The following is a 22,958-nucleotide window of genomic DNA, read 5'->3' on the forward strand; positions in this document are numbered from 1 at the left end:
CCCCTCTCCGGCCTATCACCCTCACCTTAACCTCCCTCCACCTATCGCATTCCCAACGCCCCTCCCCCAAGTCCCTCCTCCCTACCTTTTATCTTAGCCTGCTTGGCACACCCTCCTCATTCCTGAAGAAGGGCTTATACCCAAAACGTCGATTCTCCTGCTCCTTTGATGCTGCCTGACCTGCTGCGCTTTTCCAGCAATACATTTTTCAGCTCTAAACTCCAGTGCTTACAAGTTTAGAAGATCCTACATTTCTGGTGGGGTGGAAGGTGAACCCTATTGGGAGGAAGGGGGGAGGAGGTGAGAGAGAAGTGCAGGTAGACGGACACAGCCAAGGACCCCCTCAACCACAATAAAAGGGAGCTCTGAGGAAAAAGCAGTGTGGGGACAAGAGTTTCAAAGTTGAAGCCAGATCGCAGTAGGGAAACAGGGAACCTTTTAAAATCTGAATTTTCCTAATATTTACACTACACACTAAGATCTCACTTACCTGCTGTTGCAGCAGTAACTAGCTTGCCAAATTTCTTAGAAATAAACTCAAAAGGTCACAAAAAATCATCAGAATCACAGAGGTCATGAGATTCTATCAAATTGATGTCAAAGATTTATCTGTCATCATATGTACCCTATTTCTGTGCAATGTTTAGAAAAATAACAAGTTTTGCCTTCAGAAAGAACAACAAGCTAACCATCAGAAGGTGGGCAAGGGGACCATCACTATGATTTCAAGGGTTGCTGCTCCAAGTCCACTGGCTGAAAGGATTTAAATGAAGATTGACACTGTAAACTACCACCAGCCCCTATCAACAAAGTGTTCAGAGTCAGACAGCAGTCATCGATGGGAGCTGTCTTCTTCAGATGGACCAGAAGAAATTTAGGGAAGCTTCCAGGGAACTTCAGACAGAAAGTAGGATGCTGCAATCTCAACTTTAATGAGATTATCTTATTCCATGCTAACAGCCTGTTTGCTCTCTAGTATCTACTAGAGGTAGGAAAAATAATAGATTTAGAAGAAAAAGATAAAAAAATACAAACTGAAACTAAGTTTTATGAATGTACAATGCTTTTAAAGACTAGCTATTTTATCCAGTGTTCTCCGTGGAAAAAAATTACATCACAAAGTACGAAACTGTGATTCTTACTCTTATCTATGTGTGACATATTATATTTGTATGTAGCTTCATCATTTGGGGTTTTTAGTTAGTTCTTGTCTCCAAATTAAAACTAGAATTCAAACCTCACCTCAGGGTTTGAGCACAATTTATGCTAACATTTCAATATAGTACTGACAGACTGCTTCACAGTTGAAATTGTTTGTAATGCAGAGGAGATATTAAACTGACACCATACCTTTTCATCTATATGAGCAAGGAATTCTAACTCTCAAGGAAAAATAGCAATAACTTAAAATTCCTCTCTATGGAACCTTATTTTGTAGAAATTGACCACCAGGCTAGCTAAGAAACGATTACACTTCTATGTAACTCATTGGAAATGAAGTGCTTTGAGATGTCTTACAGACATGAAAAACAAAGACAAGTTGTTCCATTTTAGCAGCTCTCAGTAATGTTTATATTGAATTGGAAGATAAGCTGTTTTGATATCCCCATGGTCATTTAAATGGAATTACAGCAAGGCAATTACTCGTCATCGCTGAAGAATTTCAAGTCTTGGTGTTAGACATATTAGAAGGGTGCTTAGAATTGCAAAAACTCAAGCTGAATAGCAAAAGGCTTGGTGCTGCCAAATGCAGAATTGATTTGTTAGAATTAGTTTAGCTGGACCCCGTGAAACCTTTTAAGTGAGTTTTCACAATTGTTCTTCATGTTGTAGCCTCTTTAAATCTTGATTAGAAGAGGGAAGGTAACCAATGCAAGGCTAGACACAAAACTGATGATCAGAGTCTGTGCAAGAAAAAAAACTATTGTCTAATCAGCCTGTTCAGATATGTTATTGCACACGTCTGGAACAAGTGAGACTCGAACCCAGGCCTTCTGGCTCAAAATACTATCACTGCAGCAGAGTCTATGCAACCATGGCACTTTGATTTGACAACAATAGGTATTAAGTACAAGAAACAACGTGAAAAAAAAAGGCTAGATTCATAGAGATGTACAGCATGGATACAGATCCTTTGGTCCAACACATCCATGCCAACCAGATATCCCAACCCAATCTAGTCCCACCTACCAGCACCCGGCCCATATCCCTCCAAACCCTTCCTATTCATATACCCATCCAAATGCCTTTTACATGTTGCAATTGTACCAGCCTCCACCACTTCCTCTGGCAGCTCATTCCATACCCGTACTACCCTCTGTGTGAAAAAGTTGCCCCTTAGGTCTCTTTTATATCTTACCCCACTCACCCTAAACCTTTCTTTCTCTTTCTACTTCCAGAGCCATTTTACTTTGTATTTTTATTTTATTAAGTATTAGGCAGGGAGGATGTACGTTAAAACAAACGTGTACACTGATACACTCATAAGTATACTTTAATTGACCATTTTTATTTTGGTGCTCCTACTCATATGGGTCAAAGATCTGCATTTGATTATCTAAACAAGGCCAGGAGCTGATAAGCCCAATAATAGGAGCCAAATCAAATTCCATTTGCTTCTAACTAAAAGCAAAAAAAACACACATGTAGTCAAGAGTACTCCACAATTAAATAACCAGAGAAAGAGGGGCTGGACACCTTTGGTATAGATTATTTCAGTTTATCGATCATTTTGAGATGAATTCCAAGCCAGGTATAATTTTCTGTTATTTGCTAGTTCTATTCATGCCAAAATTATTTTTCACAAAGCAAAATGCTAAATTATTAGACATTAAGACAGTCCCTACTAACCAAATAAAGTAAAACAAACTGCAAGAGTTTTCAGGATGGTTCTATATCCCCAAACAAATTGTGTGTCCAATTGCAGCAATTGTGGTCATCAATCTCACTTCCTGTTTTAAAAACATTGTTATTAATATTAATACTTGGCAGATGGTGAGCTATATTATAATAAAATCTATGGAATGAAAGCATCTGACACATTAACCAATAACAGAATCTATGTGAGAAACAAAGTAATCAAATCTTGGATGTTTCAGTTAAGTGCTTGCTCAATTAATTTTGTGATATCTGTGCAACATGTAAACATTCATGGCAGACTCCCTCAAATTAGAAATGAAATTAAAACATTTAATTTGGGGAGAACACATAACTACTGATGCAATTTAATTCTACTCAGGAAATTACTTTATGAAATCTTAGAGGATTTAGCCTTAAAGTTTGGATTACCATTAACTTAAATAATAATCCCCGACAGATTTAGAAATAAAACGAAATGGGGATCTGAAACAAAAAAAGGTAGAAATTGCAGGAGAAACTCAGCAGGACAGGCATCTGTGGAGAGAAAACAGGAGAATTCAAAGTGGTGAAAGTGAGGACTGCAGATGCTGGAGATAAGTCAACAGGGGGGAACTCAAAAAGGCAGCATCCGAGAAGCAGGAGAATCGACTTTTTGTACAAGAATGAGGCTTGAGGGCTGAGAGGGTGGACAGATAAATGACTGGGGTTTGGGGGGTGAGGGGTGTGCTGGGGTGGAAGGTAGCTGAGAGTGCGATAAGTAGATAGAGGTGGGGGTAAAGGTGATAGGTCAGAAAGGAGGGGCAGATATGTGAGAAGGAAGATGGACAGGTAGGACAGGTTATGACGGCAGTGCTGAGTTGGAAGGTTGGAACTGGGATAAGGTGGGAGAGGAGGGGAAATGAGGAAACTGGTGAAATCTATATTGATGCCATGTAGTTGGAGAGTCCCAAGGCGGAAGATGAGGCATTCTTCCTCCAGGCATTGGGTGGTTAGGATGTGGTGATGGAGGCGGCCCAGGACCTGCCTGTCCTTGGCAGAATGGGAGGGGTAGTTGAAGTATTCAGCCACAGGGCGGCGGAATTGGTTGGTGCGGATGTCCCAGAGATGTTCTCTGAAACAATCTGCAAGTTGGCGTCCTGTCTCCCCGATGCAGAGGAGACTGCACCGGGAGCAACAGACACAAGAAATGACGTGTGGAAGTGCAGGGGAGACAGGACGCCTACTTGCAGAGAGCTTCAGAGAACATCTCCGGGACACCTGCACCAACCAATCCCACTGCCCCGTGACTGAACACTTCAACATTCACCCCCCACCCACTAAGCACATGCAGGTGCCGAGCTGACTCCATCGCCACACCTTAACCACCCGACACCTGGAGGAAGAGTGCCTCCAACCCCATGGCATCAATGGGGATTTCACCAGTTTCCTCATTTCCCCTCCACCACCTTATCCCAGTTCCAAACTTCCAACTTGGCACCTCCCTCACAACCTATCCACCTTCCTTCCCACCCTCTTCTCCGAGATATCACCATTACCCCCACCTCCACCTACCTATGGTATTATTGGATTCAAAGTGAATTAGAAACATTAACTCTTGTTTTATTTCCATAAACCTGCGGATTTAAAAATAACTAAGTGTGCTCAGATGGATATCTTGATTTTTCACATGCACTGTCACTACAGATCAAAAAAAGTTGATTAAAATGAAAAGTTTTGCACATAGCACTGTCACTTCATTTACACAGAATAATTCAAGAACTAGTCAAAAACGTATTTACGCAAGCACATGTTGATAGGTTGTTCTTTGCATAATTGACCCCGCTCAACCCTGGTCGCATGAATTCGCTTTTATTTCTATACTGCAGGTTACATCACAGAAAAGTTAAGTAAATTGATTTAAGTTTAATACAAAATACAAAAGTTTCTATATTTCAGAAAGTCACTTCTTAGCTCTACATACATATACAAAATAACGTTCCAACTCATTTTCATCAATTTCATATCATCTACAAATCCATAAAGGGAGAAAATCGGAGTCATCTACAACCTTTTGCACTCACTGAACCGGCCTGTCAAGAATGCGGAGCGTTACCTTTCATTCTAAAAAAAGGAAATACACCAACACCTCATATTACATGGAATACTGTACTTAAGACATTCTCCGACTTCGCACCGTGGGAGATTCACAAAAAAAAAATAATACAAATGTGTTACGTACCCTCATTGATGCCTTCTAATTTACCTCGCATTAATAGCACAAACTAAAACTTTGATACGTACTTTCTCCCCAATCCCTTGATCGTTGCAGTACACCTCCGGATTCGTGATATCCTTACCAAGAGTCACACAACATTTAATCCAACCACTCACCAAAACGGGTATCATTTGATATAAAGTGGTCATTTTACCTTAATTTGAAATTTTAAAACACCCATTCAGTTTTCCAAAATATCCGCAACCCAGTACATCAGTCGATTAATAAACCTCATATCATGCTTACCTTTAGGCATCATCTGTATAATGTTAAAAACTGGACTTTGTTCAATTAATTCTTTTGCTCTGAAAAAGTGCATGGCTGGGGCAAATTTACCAGTTTTCATTCCTTCCATTATCTCCTTTCCTTTGATTTTCTTAAGTATATAATTAACCTGCAGTTCTTTTTCAGTCGTGAGGAGATTACCGCCTGTAAATTGGAACTGTTCCAGTATCATCAAAGTATCTCGGTCGGCCGAGGTTGGAAAGGTTTGACACACAGCAAGCAAACAAAAGAAAAAGAAAAACACAGCTGCCTCTTTTCTGAAACGTGGTGCCTTCATTTTCAAAAGGCCACACGGTTGTGTACAATATTCAAACGTTAGCGAGAACTGAGAAGTCGAAACGTGCAACTTTCGCTTCTGCGAGTGACTCGTACTTCCCTTTAAGGGGACACCTGAAGTTAACTCGACCGTTATTTAACGCAGGAAACGCGTACACCCTATTTAAAAAGGTCACCTCTGTGTCCTAATGCCGATGACAAAATGATGACTTTAGCAGTCATTTCTCTGCTGATCACTGGGCAGTGATAACTTTTTCAAAAGGGGGTGAGAACGAGAAGCTGAGCGCACTGAACATAATTAAACAAGGAAGTAAAAGGGAGTGGATGTTTTGGCAGGCTGCAGTGTAGAAATGGCCGGGCGGTGCACCATGTCACTGGCCCTTTCCCCAGGGGACGGGATGGAGATGGAGATGTCTTGGGGAACAAGCAGGGCCTCAGCCCGAGGGTGAGCTCCTGGACGACAACCGTTTAGAACGCAGAGATCCTGGGAATGGAACGTTGGGTGATCCAGCATAAACGCGCGCGCACTCCGCCAACAGTTGAAGATCAGGATCTCGACACTAAATCTAGAATGCAAGGACCTAACGGGGAGAAGAAGGAGACTAAAGAACAGCTCCGTTAATCAATGTTTTCCCCCTGCTATCCCATCCTCAAACTCCACAGGCCAGCCTCATTAAAGAACGCGACATTAAAACCCCCGGGGTGTGCACAATGTGTGCAGGCGCTTCTCTCCGCCCCCTCCCCCAGGATAGCACGGCTTAGCCCATTGGCTGGTACCCAGGAGACGGGTGCGTCACTTCCTGTCGGTGGAAGCGAGCCATTCCATTTCCCCGCGGGGGTGTCCAAGCTCCGAGCCCGGCAGCTGCCGCTCAACAGCCCCGGCCGCCGCATCGCTTCGGCTTCAGTCCGGCGGTGGCTGTTCTCTACAGCAGTGCTGAAGCGTCGGAGGCGGTTTCGGTGAAGCGATGCGCCGGGCGTTGAGTGGCTCAGTGTGTCCTGGTCTCCCTCCGGCGTGTTGAGAAATTGGAGTACTCCCCTGTTGTTGTCCGGCCATCTGTTCCTCGCTGAGAATGGGGCTGCGAGATTGTTCCAGGATTACACACGCACGCCTGCACTGAGAGAGGGAGAGGGAGGGAAGGAAAGAAGGAAGGAAGGAAGGAGAGTGAGGAGAGGAACAGGCTGGCAATGGCAGGCAGCGCACACACTTAACACCCAGCACATTCCTTACACCAACCGGCATTAGGAGACTGGAAGCAGAGGGGGTCTGGTGTTGGGGAGGGTGGGGGGGAGGAGGCGAAGGAGGCTGGGGGGGTGGAAATTAACACAAGGAAACCAAGTTCGAGGAAAACTATCTTATGTGAGGAAAGGGTTTATTTGATGCCATTTAAAATGTTCGAGGAATGTACATCTTCGACCGTTTCGGTAGAAGAAATTCGTTCTTGGTGGGAAGTACCCGCCATCGCACACTTTTGCTCTTTATTCAGGACAGCATTTGGGCTCCCAGACTTCGAAATTGAGGTAATTCTATTTTTCCCTTCAATGAGTTATGAGACTTTTCTTTCCTGTAAATGATTAAGTTGCCTCTCGAAGCCCCTGTCATTTCAAAGAATTCAAAGTTAGTAATCATGTGGATGCAGGATGTCAATCTCGCCTCCCAGCTGCTGGCTCAATTCTATTGTGGTTCTAAAAGCGCTCGATTGCACTCACCGATAGACTGGTGTGGACTTTAATCATCGTTGTTTACCCTTTTTTGTATAAAAACGCTTGTCTTTTTAAAAAAAAAAGTTTAATAAAGTTGGTATCTCCCAGATTTGGAAGGGGGAGGACATGGTGTGTTTCTTTAGTAAAGAAGGAGCGTGTCTCCCGATAAGGTGCTGCTGTTCTTCATGATCTGCTCTGCCACACATCCATCATACCCATGGCATTGTTAGGAGAAAGAAGAGCCACATGCTGCTAACAAAGTTAACAGATTACCCTTTTAAACTACATTTTTTTCCAAAGTAAAACATACCCGAAGATCAAAATATGCCCAATTACTTTAAAAATGTACATTTTAACAAAACGGAGTCAACATCAGCTTAACTGCGCTTCGCGAATAGCTTCATTCAAAGGCGAGGCGTAGAGTATTTCGGTCTATTTCGCCACTGTTGATAAAATACAAGTGTAACGAACTAAACTTAGACAATGTTAAATTCGAATTCTGACATATAGATCTTAAAAAGAAAACAGCACGTTCGTTAATGTTCTTCAATCCGAGTGGGAAACGAAATTCAGAATCATTCGGTTTTTAAGTAAAATTTAACAAACACAATTATTCACCCTGTTCTTTCCGATATCTATCCCCTTTCTCCCGTTGTTGTTTTTTGTTCGGCGAGCCTGTTGTTTAAAGTTGTTTCTCAGGGAGGGAGGGGAGTTGAAAGGCTAAATTCACAACGAATGTTTGCTCTGATTCCGGGAGAGGTTTTTGTTTAAAGGTGTTTAAAATCCAAATACGATGACTTTTGTATGTATGAAGTTGCAATCGAGAAACCAAGTCTCTGAATTGTGTTGGTGGTTTGTGTTGTTTTAAACGTAGAAAACAGTATACGTTTTGTGTGAGGCGTGTTCTGTAGCTTTTTAAAACTGAGTTTATACTTCTGGTAGAATACAACCCGGATCAAAATTCTCTCGTGCTATCTTTGTGGGTCTCAATGTGTCAGCCAACCATCGCTGAACTACGTATGTTCTCAGTGTATTTTGAAGATTAAGTTTGTTTTTCTTTCACTGAAATGCAACAAGTTGTTTATTTCCTCGATTATAGAGTTGCAGTTGAAAGTACGCTGCATTCTTTGTAATATATGAAGAACATTCTAGAAATTCGTTAACATGTTGATAGGGACCGAGCGCCCACTCCTAAGATGGAGTGACCACTTCCATTTTATCTTTAAGGGCATTTTACCTTTTAACCTCCTGCTGCCCTTCTTTTTCTGCCACCCCTCCCCCCGAAATCTATTCATTGGTTTGTTTGTTTTCCCGTGCTTTCTTTAAATAATCTACCTATCTGAACCTCAACAACAGACTGTATCCTGGCACTCTTCAAATTGTTTTGCTTGTGGGCCTAATGAAATTGCTATTTTTATGCGTGTTCATTTTGATTTCACAGTTTGGTTTTCAACCTTGTTGCTGTCCTTGGTAGCGATTTTATTTTGGCTGAATACATACGCTTTGGTTACAGTTGGCGTGTGGTTTGGATAATCTTCTGTTGAAGTTGATGTTCATTTCACTTGTTATTGGTAACAGCCTATTTTACCAGGTAAATCTCAGTTTGGGAGGGGGGCGGGTGGTTAGTTACATCAATTTCTCCAGAGTTTTCTCAATCCATAAACAATCTGGTACTGGTGCTTTACCTCATTGAGTGGCACCAACTACACAGGGAATTCTTATTCCATAAACCCTTCCTACTCCTCAACTTGCATTTGTACAGCACATGTGGCATTTATCAATGCAATTTAAATGGTGTTTCTAGATTACCTTTATTTTTCTGGCTGTGAAGTGATACCATTGTGAAATCGGATGACACGGTTGTACAATATATGTTGATTGTGATGTAATTCTCTTACATTTAGCAGATGGCTGTATCTTTGTTTTAAACCTGTCAGTTATTCACATTCAGCTAGTCATTGATTATGCAATTTAGAGACTGCATGCCTAGTACAAAGTAGATTATTTGTGAAATAGTTACTTTTGATTCAAAACTCTTGTTGCCAGTGGCAGAAATAGTAAATATGTGTAAAACTACTATGGTGTCTAGAAAGAGCATAAGTTCAATTCCTGGCTTTCTGCTGAGTAACCTGACTTCAGTTACAATGGACTTCAGTACTTAAATGGTAGTATTTCAATGTGTAGTGAAAACAGGATCTGGCTTTGGTCATATATATGTGAATGCCTAGTTAGACAAAACATCAGATGGTGCATGGCATTCATTGAGCTGTCGACGAATATGATTCAGTACCTTCAGGGAAGAATGGGGAAAATATGTATGAGAGATATAGCTGCAAAAGTAATTTCTTAGTTACATAAAGCTATAATGCTTAATTATTTAAAACCAGTCATGAAAAAGGAGGTATATTATGGGTTTGTCTGGTAGCGAAACACATTCCAGCTAAAGTGCTGCAGTTGAAAGACTGAAATAGATAAATATGCACCTTTTTTTGAATATATTGTTGTTGCTTGTAGAGCTATTTCCTGAATGCTTGGTGGCAGCTTTAAGGCTGAGTTAGACCATGTGCTTTGAAAGCTTGTAATAATTCTCATCCCATTGAAATCCCAGCTTAGTCTGTTGAAAAATGTAGTAAAAAGCACAGATATATTCTTAGCATATTTGAATCTTTATAAACTGAAGAAAAAGAATTGTATTTTATATGACAGGAGCTGAAATTGCTGGAGGAACTCAGCACTTGGAGAGAAAGCAGAGTAAATTCTTAGATCTTTCAGAACATACTTTTTGCTCTCGACCTGATATAGATACGTATCCATATTCTTTTTGTGAGCACTTTAATTTGTATTTTTCATTATATAAATTAGCAAAATGTTTTAATGCAAAGCCAAAGACATTATTGTAGAGTAATCACATTTATTGCTTTAGCATGACTACCTGTATGTCGATCTCATAATTTAGTGTCTATTATCTAATGCTATCACTGTATTTTAATCTGTACATTTGCTTTTGAGGAAATTAAGGTTAATGCTACTCATCTGTAAAATAGATAGCTACCATTGTCTATTAAATTTTAAGCTAAACAGGTCAGCTGTTAGTTACATTTTTGTATTCATGGGGATGTATTCATCTCTAGCTAGAAAGCGATCACTAAAATTATTTATTAAAAGTCATTACTTTACATATTTTATAGAAACATTTGTCTTCTATAAAAACACAATAATATGGATGATGGAATTCTGAAAAACAGTGCTGATAATGCAGGAGGTCAGGCAGCATTTGTGGAGAGAAATTGTTACACTTTCAGGCTGATGACTTCTTCAGAATAGAGGAAAGATTCAAACGCAAAGAATTTTTAATACACACAGAGAATGCTGGATAAACTCAGTAGGTTTAGCTGCAAGGTCAGCAAGGCAGCCTTTGTGTGGAGCCGCAGGAGATAGAGGAGATACTAAACGAGTATTTTGCATCAGTATTTACTGTGGAAAAGGACATGGAAGATATAGAATGTAGGGAAATAGATAGTGACATCTTGGAAAATGTCAATATCTCAGAGGAGGAAGCGCTGGATGTCTTGAAATGCATAATGTGGATAAATCACCAGGACCTGATCAGGTGTACCCTAGAACTCTGTGGGAAGCTAGGGAAGTGATTGTAGGGCCTCTTACTGAGATATTTGTATCATTGATAGTCATAGGTGAGTGCTGGAAGACTGGAGGTTGGCTAGCATGGTGCCACTGTTTACAAAAGGTGGTAAGGACAAGCCAGGGAACTATAGACCAGTGAGCCTGAGATCGGTGGTGGGCAAGTTGCGGGAGGGAATCCTGAGGGACAGGATGTACATGTCTTTGGAAAGGCAAGGACTGATTAGGGATAGTCAACATCGCTTTGTCCGTGGGAAATCTTGTCTCACAAACTTGATTGAGTTTTTCGAAGGAGTAGCAAAGAGGATGGATGAGGGCAGAGCAGTAGATGTGATCTACATGGACTTCAGTAAGGTGTTTGACCAGGTTCCCCATGGGAGACTGGTTAGCAAGGTTACATAGAACATAGAATATTACAGCACAGTACAGGCCCTTCGGCCCTCGATGGTTTCACCAGTCAATGCAACAATCTAACCTCCACTATTCCATTGTCATCCACATCTCGTGGAATATAGGGTGAACTAGCCATTTGGATATGCTACTGGCTCAAAGGTAGAAGACAGGGTATTAATGGAGGGTTGTTTTTCAGACTGGAGGCCTGTGACCAGTGGAGTTGATTAGATTAGATTAGATTAGATTAGATTACTTACAGTGTGGAAACAGGCCCTTCGGCCCAACAAGTCCACACCGACCCGCCGAAGCGTAACCCACCCATTTCCCTACATTTACCCCTTTACCTAACACTACGGGCAATTTAGCGTGGCCAATTCACCTGAACTGCACATCTTTGGACTGTGGGAGGAAACCGGAGCACCCGGAGGAAACCCACGCAGACACGGAGAGAATGTGCAAACTCCACACAGTCAGTTGCCTTAGTTGGGAATTGAACCCGGGTCTCTGGCGCTGTGAGGCAGCAGTGCTAACCACTGTGCCACCATGCCGCCCACGAATGCCACAAGTATCGGTGCTGGGTCCACTACTTTTCAACAGTTTTTTTATAAATGATTTGGATATGAGCATAAGAGGTACAGTTAGTAAGTTTGCAGATGACACCAAAGTTGGAGGTGTAGTGGACAGCGATGAAAGTTATCTCAGATTACAATGGGATCTTGATGAGATGGGCCAATGGGCTGAGAAGTGGCAGATGGAATTTAATTCGGATAAATGTAAGGTGCTGCATTTTGGAAAGCAAATCTTAGCAGGACTTATACACTTAATGGTAAGGTCCTATGGAGTGTTGCTGAACAAAGAGACCTTGGAATGCAGGTTCATGGCTCCTTGAAAGTGGAGCCACAGGTAGATAGGATAGTGAAGAAGGCATTTGGTATGCTTTCCTTTATTGGTCAGAGTGTTGAATACAGGAGTTAGGAGGTCATGTTGCAGCTGTACACGACATTGGTTAGGCCGCTGTTGGAATATTCTGTGCAATTCTGGTCTCCTTCGTATCGGAAAGATGTTGTGAAACTTGAAAGGGTTCAGAAAAGGTTTACAAGGATGTTGCTGGGGTTGGAGGATTTGAGCTATCGGGAGAGATTGAATTGGCTAGGGCTGTTTTCCCTGGAGCGTCAGAGGCTGAGAGGTGATATTAGAGGTTTACAAAATTGTGAAGAGCATGGATACGATAAATAGATAAAGTCTTTTCCCTGGGATGGGGGAGTTCAGAGCTAGAGGGCATAGGTTTAGGGTGAGGGGGAAAGATATAAAAGATATATAAGGGACAACGTTTTCACATAGAGGGTGGTACATGTATGGAATGAACTGCCAGAGGAAGTGGTGGAGGCTAGCACAATTGCAACATTTAAAAGACATCTGGATGGTTATATGAATAGGAAGGGTTTGGAGGGATATGGGCCAAGTGCTGGCAGGTGGGACTAGATTGGGATCTCTGGTCAGCATGGACATGTTGGACCGAAGGGTCTGATTCCATGCTGTATGTCTGTATGATTCTGACTCTGAGGTCTGGCAACATCTGTGGAGTGAGAAGCAGTTAACATTTTGTTTTGAGTGCAGTATGACTTTCTTCAGAATAGATCTGAAGAAGAATTATGGTGCACTTAAAACCTTATCTCTGTTTCTCACCACAGAGATAAAGAGGCAATTCTTTAGAACTGCACCTATATCTTATTGATCTTATTGTCTCTGGTCCCTGGAAGATGCCAGAGCTGCTGAGTTTTCCAGCATTTTTTGTGGGAAGCTTTTTTTTCCAAAAGTGTGGTGTTGAAAGTTCAGAGTCAATATGTTCCTGTTAGAGTGAAAGGTAAGGCTGGTAGAATTAGAGTAAAATGAATGGTAACAATAAAAATACTGGGGTTCTAGTCAAGAGTAAAAAGGTTTTGTATTTTAGATTTGGACCACTGGGTTCAAATGAATCTCTTGAACAGTACAAAAGAGTATAAGGGCATTCTTAAGAGGAAGATCAGGAAGGCAAAGAGCGGATATGAGATAACCTTATTTGCCAAGGCTAAGGATAACCTAAAGATATTCTACAAGTACATTAAGAGCAAGAGACAACCAGAGAGAGAGAGAGAGAAAGAGAGAGCGTAGGGGCCCCTTAAAGATCAAAGAAGTTGATCAAAGATCAACTACAGGTGGGATGCTGGATGATTAATGTTGTACCTTTGTTAAAGAAGGGGTGTAAGGAGAAACCTGGGAACTATAGACCTGTGATTTCAGTGGCGGGAAAAGATAGAATTTATATGTATTTTGGAGAAGCAAGGATGAGGGGTAGTCAGCTTGGTTTTGTGTGAGGGAAATTGTACCTCACAAAACTTGATTGAGTAAGTAATCAAGAAGGTTGAGGGCAGAGCAGTACACATTGTATAATTGGACTTTAGTAAAGCTTTTGACAAGATTCGCATGGTAGACTAATTAGTAATGTTAGATTATATGGGATTCGGGGTGATCTTGCCAATTGGATGCAAAGTTTGCTTAAAAGCAGGAGAAGAGAGTGATGGTTGGGGTTTGTTTTCTGGACAGGAGACCCGTGACCAGTGTTCCACAGGAATTGGTCCTGGGTCAACCTTTGTTTGTCATTTATGTAAATAATTTAAATGAGAATATAAAAGGCATGGTAAGTTTGCGATGACACCAAAATTGGTGGTATATTGGGAATGAAAAAAGTTATCTAAGATTACAAAAGGGATCTTGATCAATTGGACCGATGGGTTGAGGAGTGGCACATGGAGTTTAATTTGGATAAATGTGAGGTTTTGCATTTTGATAAGCTAAACAGGGGCAGAATTTATACAATTAAAAGTAGGGCCTTTGGTAATGTTGTAGAACAGAGGCACTTCTGGGTTCAGGTATATAATTCTTTGAAGTTTGTGTTACATATGGATGCAGTGGTTAAGAAGGCATTAGCACACTTGCCTTTGTTGCTTAGTCCTTTGAGTATAGAGTTGGGAAGCTGAAAATGTGTTGCTGGAAAAGCGCAGCAGGTCAGGCAGCATCCAGGGAACAGGAGAATCGACGTTTCGGGCATAAGCCCTTCTTCAGGAATGAAGAAGGCTTATGCCCGAAACGTCAATTCTCCTGTTCCCTGGATGCTGCCTGACCTGCTGCGCTTTTCCAGCAACACATTTTCAGCTCTGATCTCCAGCATCTGCAGACCTCACTTTCTCCCTATAGAGTTGGGAAGTCATGTTGAAGTTGTACGAAACATTGGTGAGGCCTGTTCTGGAGTACTATGTCCAGTTCTGGCTGCCTTTTTGTAGGACGGATATTACTAAGCTAGAAAAATAAAGAAATGCAAAGTCCAGCATTACAGATTATAGCAATAAATTAGAAAATAGAGAAATAACAAGAAGTTCAGAACAACAGTCCTTCCAGCCCAGTACACGTTTACATCTTGACTCCAGACTGTGCCAGGTTTCACCTCAAGATTCTTGAGGTCAGGAGACCATTTTGGAAGTTCATGCTGAGACTACCACGCAGTACTGCTGGGGGATCATCTCGCCAAGTCTGCACTGAGGCTAGGAGTTCAGGGCGTTGCTGAGAAGAAAGGAGAGAGGGGGATAAAATAAGAGGAAAAAAGCAAGAAAAAGGAATGGATAGAGTGGATGAGCTTCAGCTGAAACATCCTACTCTGCTACCATCTTGGAACTTTCAGTAGACGTAGTGAATGCGGGTACAGTTACAATGTTTAAAAGAAATTTAGGTAAGTACATTAAGAAATGTTTGGGGGGATATGGGCCAAGAGCAGGCAGGTGGGACTAGTTAGTTTGGGATTATGGTCGACATGGACTGGTTGGACCAAAGGGTCTGATTCCATGCTGTATAACTGTCTCAAATTTCCAGTATCCCCAGTATTTTGCCTTTATTGAATTTTTAAGGCAGTAGAAGTGGGGAGGGGCAGGAAAATCAAAAGAACAGGACTGTGACAGGGTGGAGGGCCGCAGCAAAACATGCGGAAGACTTCACAATGCCAGCGAAAGGGACTAAGTTAGGTCCCCCGTTGAGGCATGATTGGCTATGTAGCAGCCATCTGTGTACAACATGAAGGGGTAAGGAGAGAAACAAACTAGCAAAAAGAACGCACCTGAAAGAAGTCGAGGCTGTCTCAAACTTGTTAAACTCAATTTTGAGTCCAGATGGCTGCAGTATGCAAAGGTGCTGTTTCGAGAGGTTGTGTTGAGTTTCATTACACAACACTGTAGCAAATCAAGGACAAAAAGGTTGGTTAGAGTGGAGGAGCAAAAGAGGATTAAAATGACAAATGACAGGAAGCTCAAGGTCATGTTTGCAGACTGAACAGAGGTGTTCAATTAACTCATTGTAGTAGCTTGATACAATCAAATAGCTTTCAAGGATATTTCAGACAGTAGTTAAAATTCAGCCCCATTGATGTCACATGTAGACTAAACCCAGTACAGACGGCAAATTTCCTTCCCCAATGATATTAGTGAACTAGATGGGCTTTGACAATTGACGATGGTTACATGATCACTTTTAGACTTTTAGTTCCAGATTTTACTGAATTACAATTTTCACGGTCATGGTGGAATCCAAACTCATGTTCCCAAAACATTAGCATGTACCTCTTGATTACTTGTCCATTATCACTATGATGCTGCTCCTTAAAACGAGAGATCACATTGTGAGCAGCAAATACAATATGTGAAATTGAAAGAAATTCAAGTAAATTGCTCATTACTTTTGAGTGACTGTTTGGGGCCTTGAATGGTGAGAATAGAGGAAGTGAAAGGACAGGTGTTGCATCCCCATGTGCTGGTGTGGAAAGGTGCCATGGAGAAGGGAGAGTGTGCCAGGATGACTGAGGACTGGACAGTGTGTCACTGGGAATGGAGCCTTCGGAAAGGTGAAAGGGGATGGGGGGTAAATGTGATAGCGTGTTTGAAGGTATGGTGGTCTGCCTTGTATTTTAAACCTTTGTTGAATGTTTGCGACATGCATCTCGATGTATCTTTGTCGATTGTTATGCAAATTGTTTTAGGCAAACAGGAAATAGGTATCATTAATTGGACTATTAATAGTTGCCCCTCTGTAACTGCACTGAGAAGGTGGTGGTGAGCTGTCTTGAATCTCTGCAGTCCATTTCATGTAGGTGCACCCATAATGCTGCTGGAAAGAGTTTCAAATACAAACTGGTGATTTTACATTTGTGGCATTAACTTGCAGTCATCATAACATTTTGTCAGTTGAAATTTCAAATAATTTTGAAGGTGCTTTTATTAAAACTGTGTGGTGTTTTATAAAATCTCAACCTAATAGAAATATGTTCATTCACACGGAGGTATCTTTTGCAGTTATTGCAGACAATTTGTATTAGTAATAGAAGCTGAAAGGTATTAACACTGGTCATGCGTAATGAAACATTATCATTTGATTTTCAAATTAAGTGCATTAGTGTACATCATTCGAAAGTTACTTCACTTCAGTAAATAGTTTACATTTTATTGTTAATGGTAGCCCATTAGTACATTACATTGCTGTATATAATTTGTCACAATTGCTTAGAAGCTAATGTATATTGTATTGAAGGATTCCAGCCTCAGTCTTTCTGCACAGTTGCATTGAAAATGCTGCTTTACCACGAAGAGGGTGCAAAAAGGGAAAGTGTCAATAAGAGCCCTGAACACCTTAGTCTGTGAAGTGACTACATCAGACCTTTTTAAAGAACTTTTTTAAATAAGGGTTGTGGTAAAGGAATGGTAAATTTTGTAAAAATGTTCAGCAGTGCAATTAAATAAGATTTGCATTTAGCTTGCATTTGAAGTGCCTTTATGTATTTTTCTATATTCAAAGCCATTTGATGAAAAATTTGTTGCCAAACTGAAAGAGGAAGTAAGTTGGGAGGAAGACTGAAAACTAAACAATGGTATTTAAAGGGACCATGAGGATGTGGAAAGGACTGGTAGATGAGGACATGGTTATCAGGTGGGACCAGTGGATGCTAGAGTCTGATGACTTTGTAAGAAGAGAATTGTAGCGCTCGAAGAGCAAGGCAATGGAGAGTAGCAAACACAAATGAGAACTTTCAAATTTTGAAGGATAGAGTGATTGGCAAGGAAATGGATGCTGGTCAGATTATAGCAGAGCTTTGGATGAGCTGTTCAGTTCTCTCAAATGGTTCATCCACCAGTGGATTAAATTATTCCATTCCAAGGAAAAAAACACATATAATGTTAGGTCAAAAACTGCATTTTCAAGTTACCATATGATCATGGTTAAGTGTGTATAGATAAGAACTCTGCACACTAATAAGCAATTATTCAATTTGCAAGTCAGTACTTTCTTCCTTCAATACAGCATAGAGATTTATTTCTTAAATTCACATGAGGAAAGCTATTGGAAGTTAGCATGTTATATCTGCAACAAGAGAAAAAGTTAAATCTCTTCCTTTGTGGAATCACATTGACGAGAAAAAAGGTCTCTGCCTCGGAAGTTTTAAAGCAACTGCCGATGCAAACTGATTATACTTTAGATTCGACGTGTATTCTTTTAATCTTGTTTCAGAAATTTAGTGCATCTTTGAAAGTATTATTTAATACCTTCTGATGTATATGCAGTAAAGAGACAACAATGCAAGTTACTGATGGATAAAATTATAAATAATCAGAATTGAATTTGACAAAACTGTGTGCCAGTAAAGTTGTTCAAATCCAGTTCAAAAGGAAAGCTATGTAACAACAGGTTTTTTTAGTGCTTAAAATTGGTTTAGTTTATTTTCCACTGTTTTCCTTTGAGATTTAACAACATTTTAGAAAAGACATTGATGTAATAAGCAGAGTAGAATATCCAGATGCAGTATGGATAGATTATACCCAGGAGTATAGAACATAATAAGGATAATGCTTGATGGCAAGCAATGAAGGTTGTTAACTCATTTGTAAGGAACTGTTAGGTCTTTGAACATCTGATACTTTACATGTATGAATGAAATACTGAACTTTTGTTTTCCAAAATATTTTCCAAAGATAAATGCAGCTTGTTTCCTATGTATACTTTGAACTTTACAGCAGGGAGATACTATTTGACTTTGTTCACTTGGCTTAGGTGTTCCCTTGTCTTGCCAGATTTGTAGTTGATTAGACATGACCATGAACAGTGGTTAGTCACTGAGGTGTTGTGTAGCACTAACACTGACTGTGTGACATGCTGCCCCTTATGTTCCTTTTATTGAGTAGCATACAAATTAACTGGCGTCTCTTGACAGTTTATAGTAACTAAAGCTCCACTCTGCTGGCATGTGGCCAGTAACTTTAAAAAAAGCCAACAATGGTGTTCAAGGTTGAATTTTTGAAAACTTGAGTTATCTATAAATATAAGACTGACTTGAAAGATTATTTTTTTAAAAAAAAGTACTTGCTTTTGTGTTATTTTGTCAGTAGGCAATTTGTTTTTCTCTGTACAGTTCAGCTCCTAATAGGAAGGTTGTTACAAATTCCCCTTCCAGTTTCTCCTTTTTAACCTTCATGTATCACCAACTTTGGTGTCACAGAACTTCAAATGAATTGATTTCCTTCGGATCAATACCTCCTTGTAGTTGCATATCTAAACAACAACTTGCATACACTAACAAAGGACAGCACAATGTTTTAGAGTGTCAGTCATCAATACATCATGTCACCCGCAATACAAAACGGGGATGTGAATGTCCTCAACAGCTTGAAGGACCACGATAAACAGTCGAGCTTTGCATTGTCAACTGAAGTGCATTGAGTACGTGTCTGTTACCTCCTTGTCATCCAGTAGCTTAATTTACACAATGTCCAAAGGCCTTTTCCCAGTATTTTCTTGTTGAAATGCATAAAAACAAGCTACAGTTCAAAAACCAAATAAGCAGCATCTCCTTGCTAACTGTTTTTCCCATCCATCACACCAAAGTCACTTTGTATTTGGTTTTAGTAATTATTATTCTTGCTGTGTTGCTTAAATGCATTGTTGATGAAACAGAATTACTTGTTTATTTTGTTTTTTTTTTACTATTTTTAGGTAGGCAATAAGACCCGATTTATTTGAAATAGGTCAGTTTTTCCAGTCTCTGAGAGTTACTGATGTAGATATACTGAACATTTTGACAGTTAAGTTACTCAATACTGCTGGGTTCTCCATCTAGTTCAGACTTGGATGGTTTACTGTCACTTATACTTAGCCCAGTCCCAATGTCAAAAATAACTACTGACTTGCATTTAGTGTAGCAACCAAATGGATCTAGGCTGATTTGACCTAGATTACTGTGTATTATTGCAGTTGATCTTGCTGTGTTTCTTAGGCACCTATGTGAAAATTATTTACATGTTTATAGATAACCCTGGGAATGTTGTCGTGTAAAAGGAAAAAGCGGTTCAGGAGTTCTATTACTTAAAACCCAATGCTTTATTTTATTCCCTCAAGTGTGCAGCCGCTCAATGAAAGGCTGCCAAAAAAGTCTTTTGAGCTTGGAAGAAATGGTTGTGGTTTGCTAACTCCGTAATTATTATGAACAAATTAGATCATAGAATGGGTTTGCTTGGGCTATTTTATGTTCCCTCTGAGTTATTATACTACCTATTTCATAAACTGAAGTTTGTGTAGTTTAAAGTGTACAGTTGAATATTACACTACAATCAATTAAAGGAAGTCCCCAAAGTCCTGTAATTCAAAGTTTCCAGTGAGTTACAACGTTATCTTCAATTTAATAATTTTTGAAAATCAATCTCTCCTTTTTAATGCTCACATCTTGGTATCATGGATAAAAGACAGGTTTAAAAATTTCGCCATTGATTCGGGACAGAGTTTTGCTGTCAAACTTTAATGAAATGCAATGCCACAATATTAGAAATATAACTTTTTTTTCCCTCCAGTTGGTGAATTCATATACAGTACATTTGAAATTAGCAATAGACAGATTAAAATTTCCTTCCTGAATTTCCAAACAAGAGTAAGATATTAACATAATATAGGTTACGTGAAATGCAGGCATGCTGCCAATGGTCAGTGAACGGATAGAATTGTTTAGCCTATATTCCATGATATAGACCAAAATCTTCTGGAAAAATGACTAAACTGTTATACCAATTGTAATATTGTTATTCAAACAAAATGAGTGTTGCATGCACTTGGTTTCTTTGAAATACATATGTATGTTTGTGGGGGAGGAGGCGAGGCAGTGAACTCAGGCACTTTAAAGTGAAAATGCCCTGAAGGCATTGTGCATTGACATTTTTAACTGTTGTAAAGTTGTGCTTTTATCATCACCAGAACTTTAGTCACTTAAGGCAAAATCTTTTGGATGAATTGTGATTTTCTTATAGTTGAGTCTGTCTACCTTTTTATAAATAAAAACGCTTTTTATGTAAAAATGCACATGAAGGTGCAGCATACATAAAAGCATATTGAGTCTTCAAAAGATACTTTGAAGCAGTTATAATACATGCTATAGATTAAAACATCTAAGCAGAGATGCTGTCTTCAAATAACGACCATGGGTATTCTAAATTGGTCTTCTAATTACCCATTGATCGTTTTAATTTCTGAGTATTTAAGAAGGCATTACTATGCTGCAGGGTCTATGTACACATTCGTAAAGAATAAAGATACTTCCTTTTGGATCACATTAAGGCCCCCAAGAACCAACTCACATTATTATGTAACAGGTTTTGATGCTGTGATTTGGATTACCTGCACTTTTCTGCAGTTTAAATATTTCCCATGCAACTTTAAAAGCAGTAAAGAGAGATTAACAATACTTTTGTGTTTTAAAGTTCTTTAATGCATTGTGGACATCAGTGTCTAAGCCAGAACTTTGTATCCTTTAAAGTGCTTTGGGATATATTGAATGTGAAAGACACTATAAAAGTCAAGCATTTTTTTTCTGTTACTGTATTTTCATTTATTAATTTGCTAAATTGGGCAAAATTGAATTTTATAGACTTTATTTGCTCTGGGAAGGAGTTATTATGACACCCAAATGCGACACTCTCTCACACTTACACTCATCTTTTTTACTGGAACCAGACTGCTTTAACAGCACTGGCAGATTCAATGATAGATTGGGAAAACTGTACACTGACGGTTCTTTCTTCATCTTTGTGAAATTTCAGAGGCACTACTTTAAGCCATGCAGTCAGTGGTGGCTGCATCTCTTTCACTACTGCCATTTATGCTGATGACAGGCAGGAGGCTAAAAGAATTAAGCAAACCACAGCAGCATTAGGTGGTGGAGAAGTCGACGTTCGGGTGTAAACCTTCTTCAGGATTGGGGATGGGTGCAGGGGGAGCTGCAGATTAATTGGGTGGCAGGGCCAGGTTGAGGGTACGACCTGGTTGGTCAATAGGAGGAATGGTTGGGGGTGGGGGGGAAGGGGCTAGGAAGGGAGTCGGGATGGGAAGGGGGAGGTAATTTGAAATTGGAAAAGTCAATGTTGAGTCCTCCAGGCTGTAGGCTGCCCAGGTTGGAAGATGAGGTGGTGTTCCTCCAATTTACAGTGTGGTTCGTTGTGGCAGTGGAGGAGGCCAAGGATGGTCATGTCAGAAAGGGAGTGGGTAGGGGAATTGAAATGGACGATGACTGGGAGGTCTGGTCAGCCCCTGTTGGTCCACATGGAGGCTGCCACTGCGAAGTATCTTCAAATTATGCTGATGAGGCATTAGTGGCAGAGCTTGGAAAACGGGAACCACACCCATGTGGCAAGGCTATAATAAGCAGTACATTAACCACTTTGTGGACTACTTCTAAATCTTTTTGTTTGACACTGACTCTTGGTGCACTGGGGCTCATTACCAACCACTAAGTGTAGTCACCAGATTAGTTTTGTGGCATTAGTCTCAACTAACTTGACTTCAAATCTCACATTACATTTGCTCCTTTGGCAAATTATCTTTAAATCTGTGTTTTTTTGTGCTCGATCATTTTATGATCGGGAAACGTTTTATTTCTATTTACTCTGTCCAAACTCTTGGTGTTTTTGAAAACTTCCATTAGTCTTCTCTTAGCTTCCTTGCCGAGGAAAATAAACAGTTCCGACTTCTCATCTATACAATAGGTTCTTGTAAAATTACTTTGTGTACTTATCTTCGCTGTTTTTCATCTGGATCCGCTAAAAGCACTTATACAACAGCAGCATGATTCCTCAGACATCCTGAGTATGTGAAGTGTGCAATATAATTTTAATTTCATTTGTTCTTTGTGTATGCACACCTGCTACACCATCAAAACTAGCCTGCATATGTGGCACAGATGTGGATTTGCTTTGCAGTTGTTTCACATGGAAAGTTGTATGGATGGGAGAGACGCACGCTTGATATTCTGTCTTGAAACCTAGGCCACATTTTAAAGCAATTGCTCCTGGTTTCGATTCGGAGATGCCGGTGTTGGACCGGGGTGTACAAAGTTAAAAATTACACAACACCAGGTTATAGTCCAACAGGTTTAATTGGAAGCACACTAACTTTCAGAGCGATGCTCCTTCATCAGGTTTCAGTAGCAAAGACAATGGCAGAT

At 40.2% G+C, this 22,958-nt stretch overlaps 2 protein-coding genes across 3 annotated transcripts in view; one reads left to right on the forward strand and one right to left on the reverse strand.

Annotated features, from left to right (window-relative positions):
• The window catches only part of ada2a (adenosine deaminase 2a), a 55,624-nt gene extending 49,213 nt beyond the window's left edge, over window positions 1–6,411 (reverse strand). The window contains exon 1 of the mRNA XM_043709440.1: window positions 5,360–6,411. Within this exon, the coding sequence (XP_043565375.1) occupies window positions 5,360–5,675 (316 nt within the window). The 5' untranslated portion in view covers window positions 5,676–6,411. The remainder of the gene's footprint in view (window positions 1–5,359) is intronic.
• A 128-nt stretch (window positions 6,412–6,539) lies between these two features.
• Window positions 6,540–22,958, forward strand: part of LOC122559638 (cat eye syndrome critical region protein 2-like) — a 144,723-nt gene continuing 128,304 nt past the window's right edge. For both annotated transcript variants that reach the window (XM_043709441.1, XM_043709444.1), the window contains exon 1: window positions 6,540–7,192. In XM_043709441.1, the coding sequence (XP_043565376.1) occupies window positions 7,052–7,192 (141 nt within the window). In that variant the 5' untranslated portion in view covers window positions 6,540–7,051. The remainder of the gene's footprint in view (window positions 7,193–22,958) is intronic.

Source organism: Chiloscyllium plagiosum, chromosome 19 (genome assembly GCF_004010195.1).
Source record: "Chiloscyllium plagiosum isolate BGI_BamShark_2017 chromosome 19, ASM401019v2, whole genome shotgun sequence".
In the NCBI taxonomy this organism is placed as follows: Eukaryota; Metazoa; Chordata; class Chondrichthyes; order Orectolobiformes; family Hemiscylliidae; genus Chiloscyllium; species Chiloscyllium plagiosum.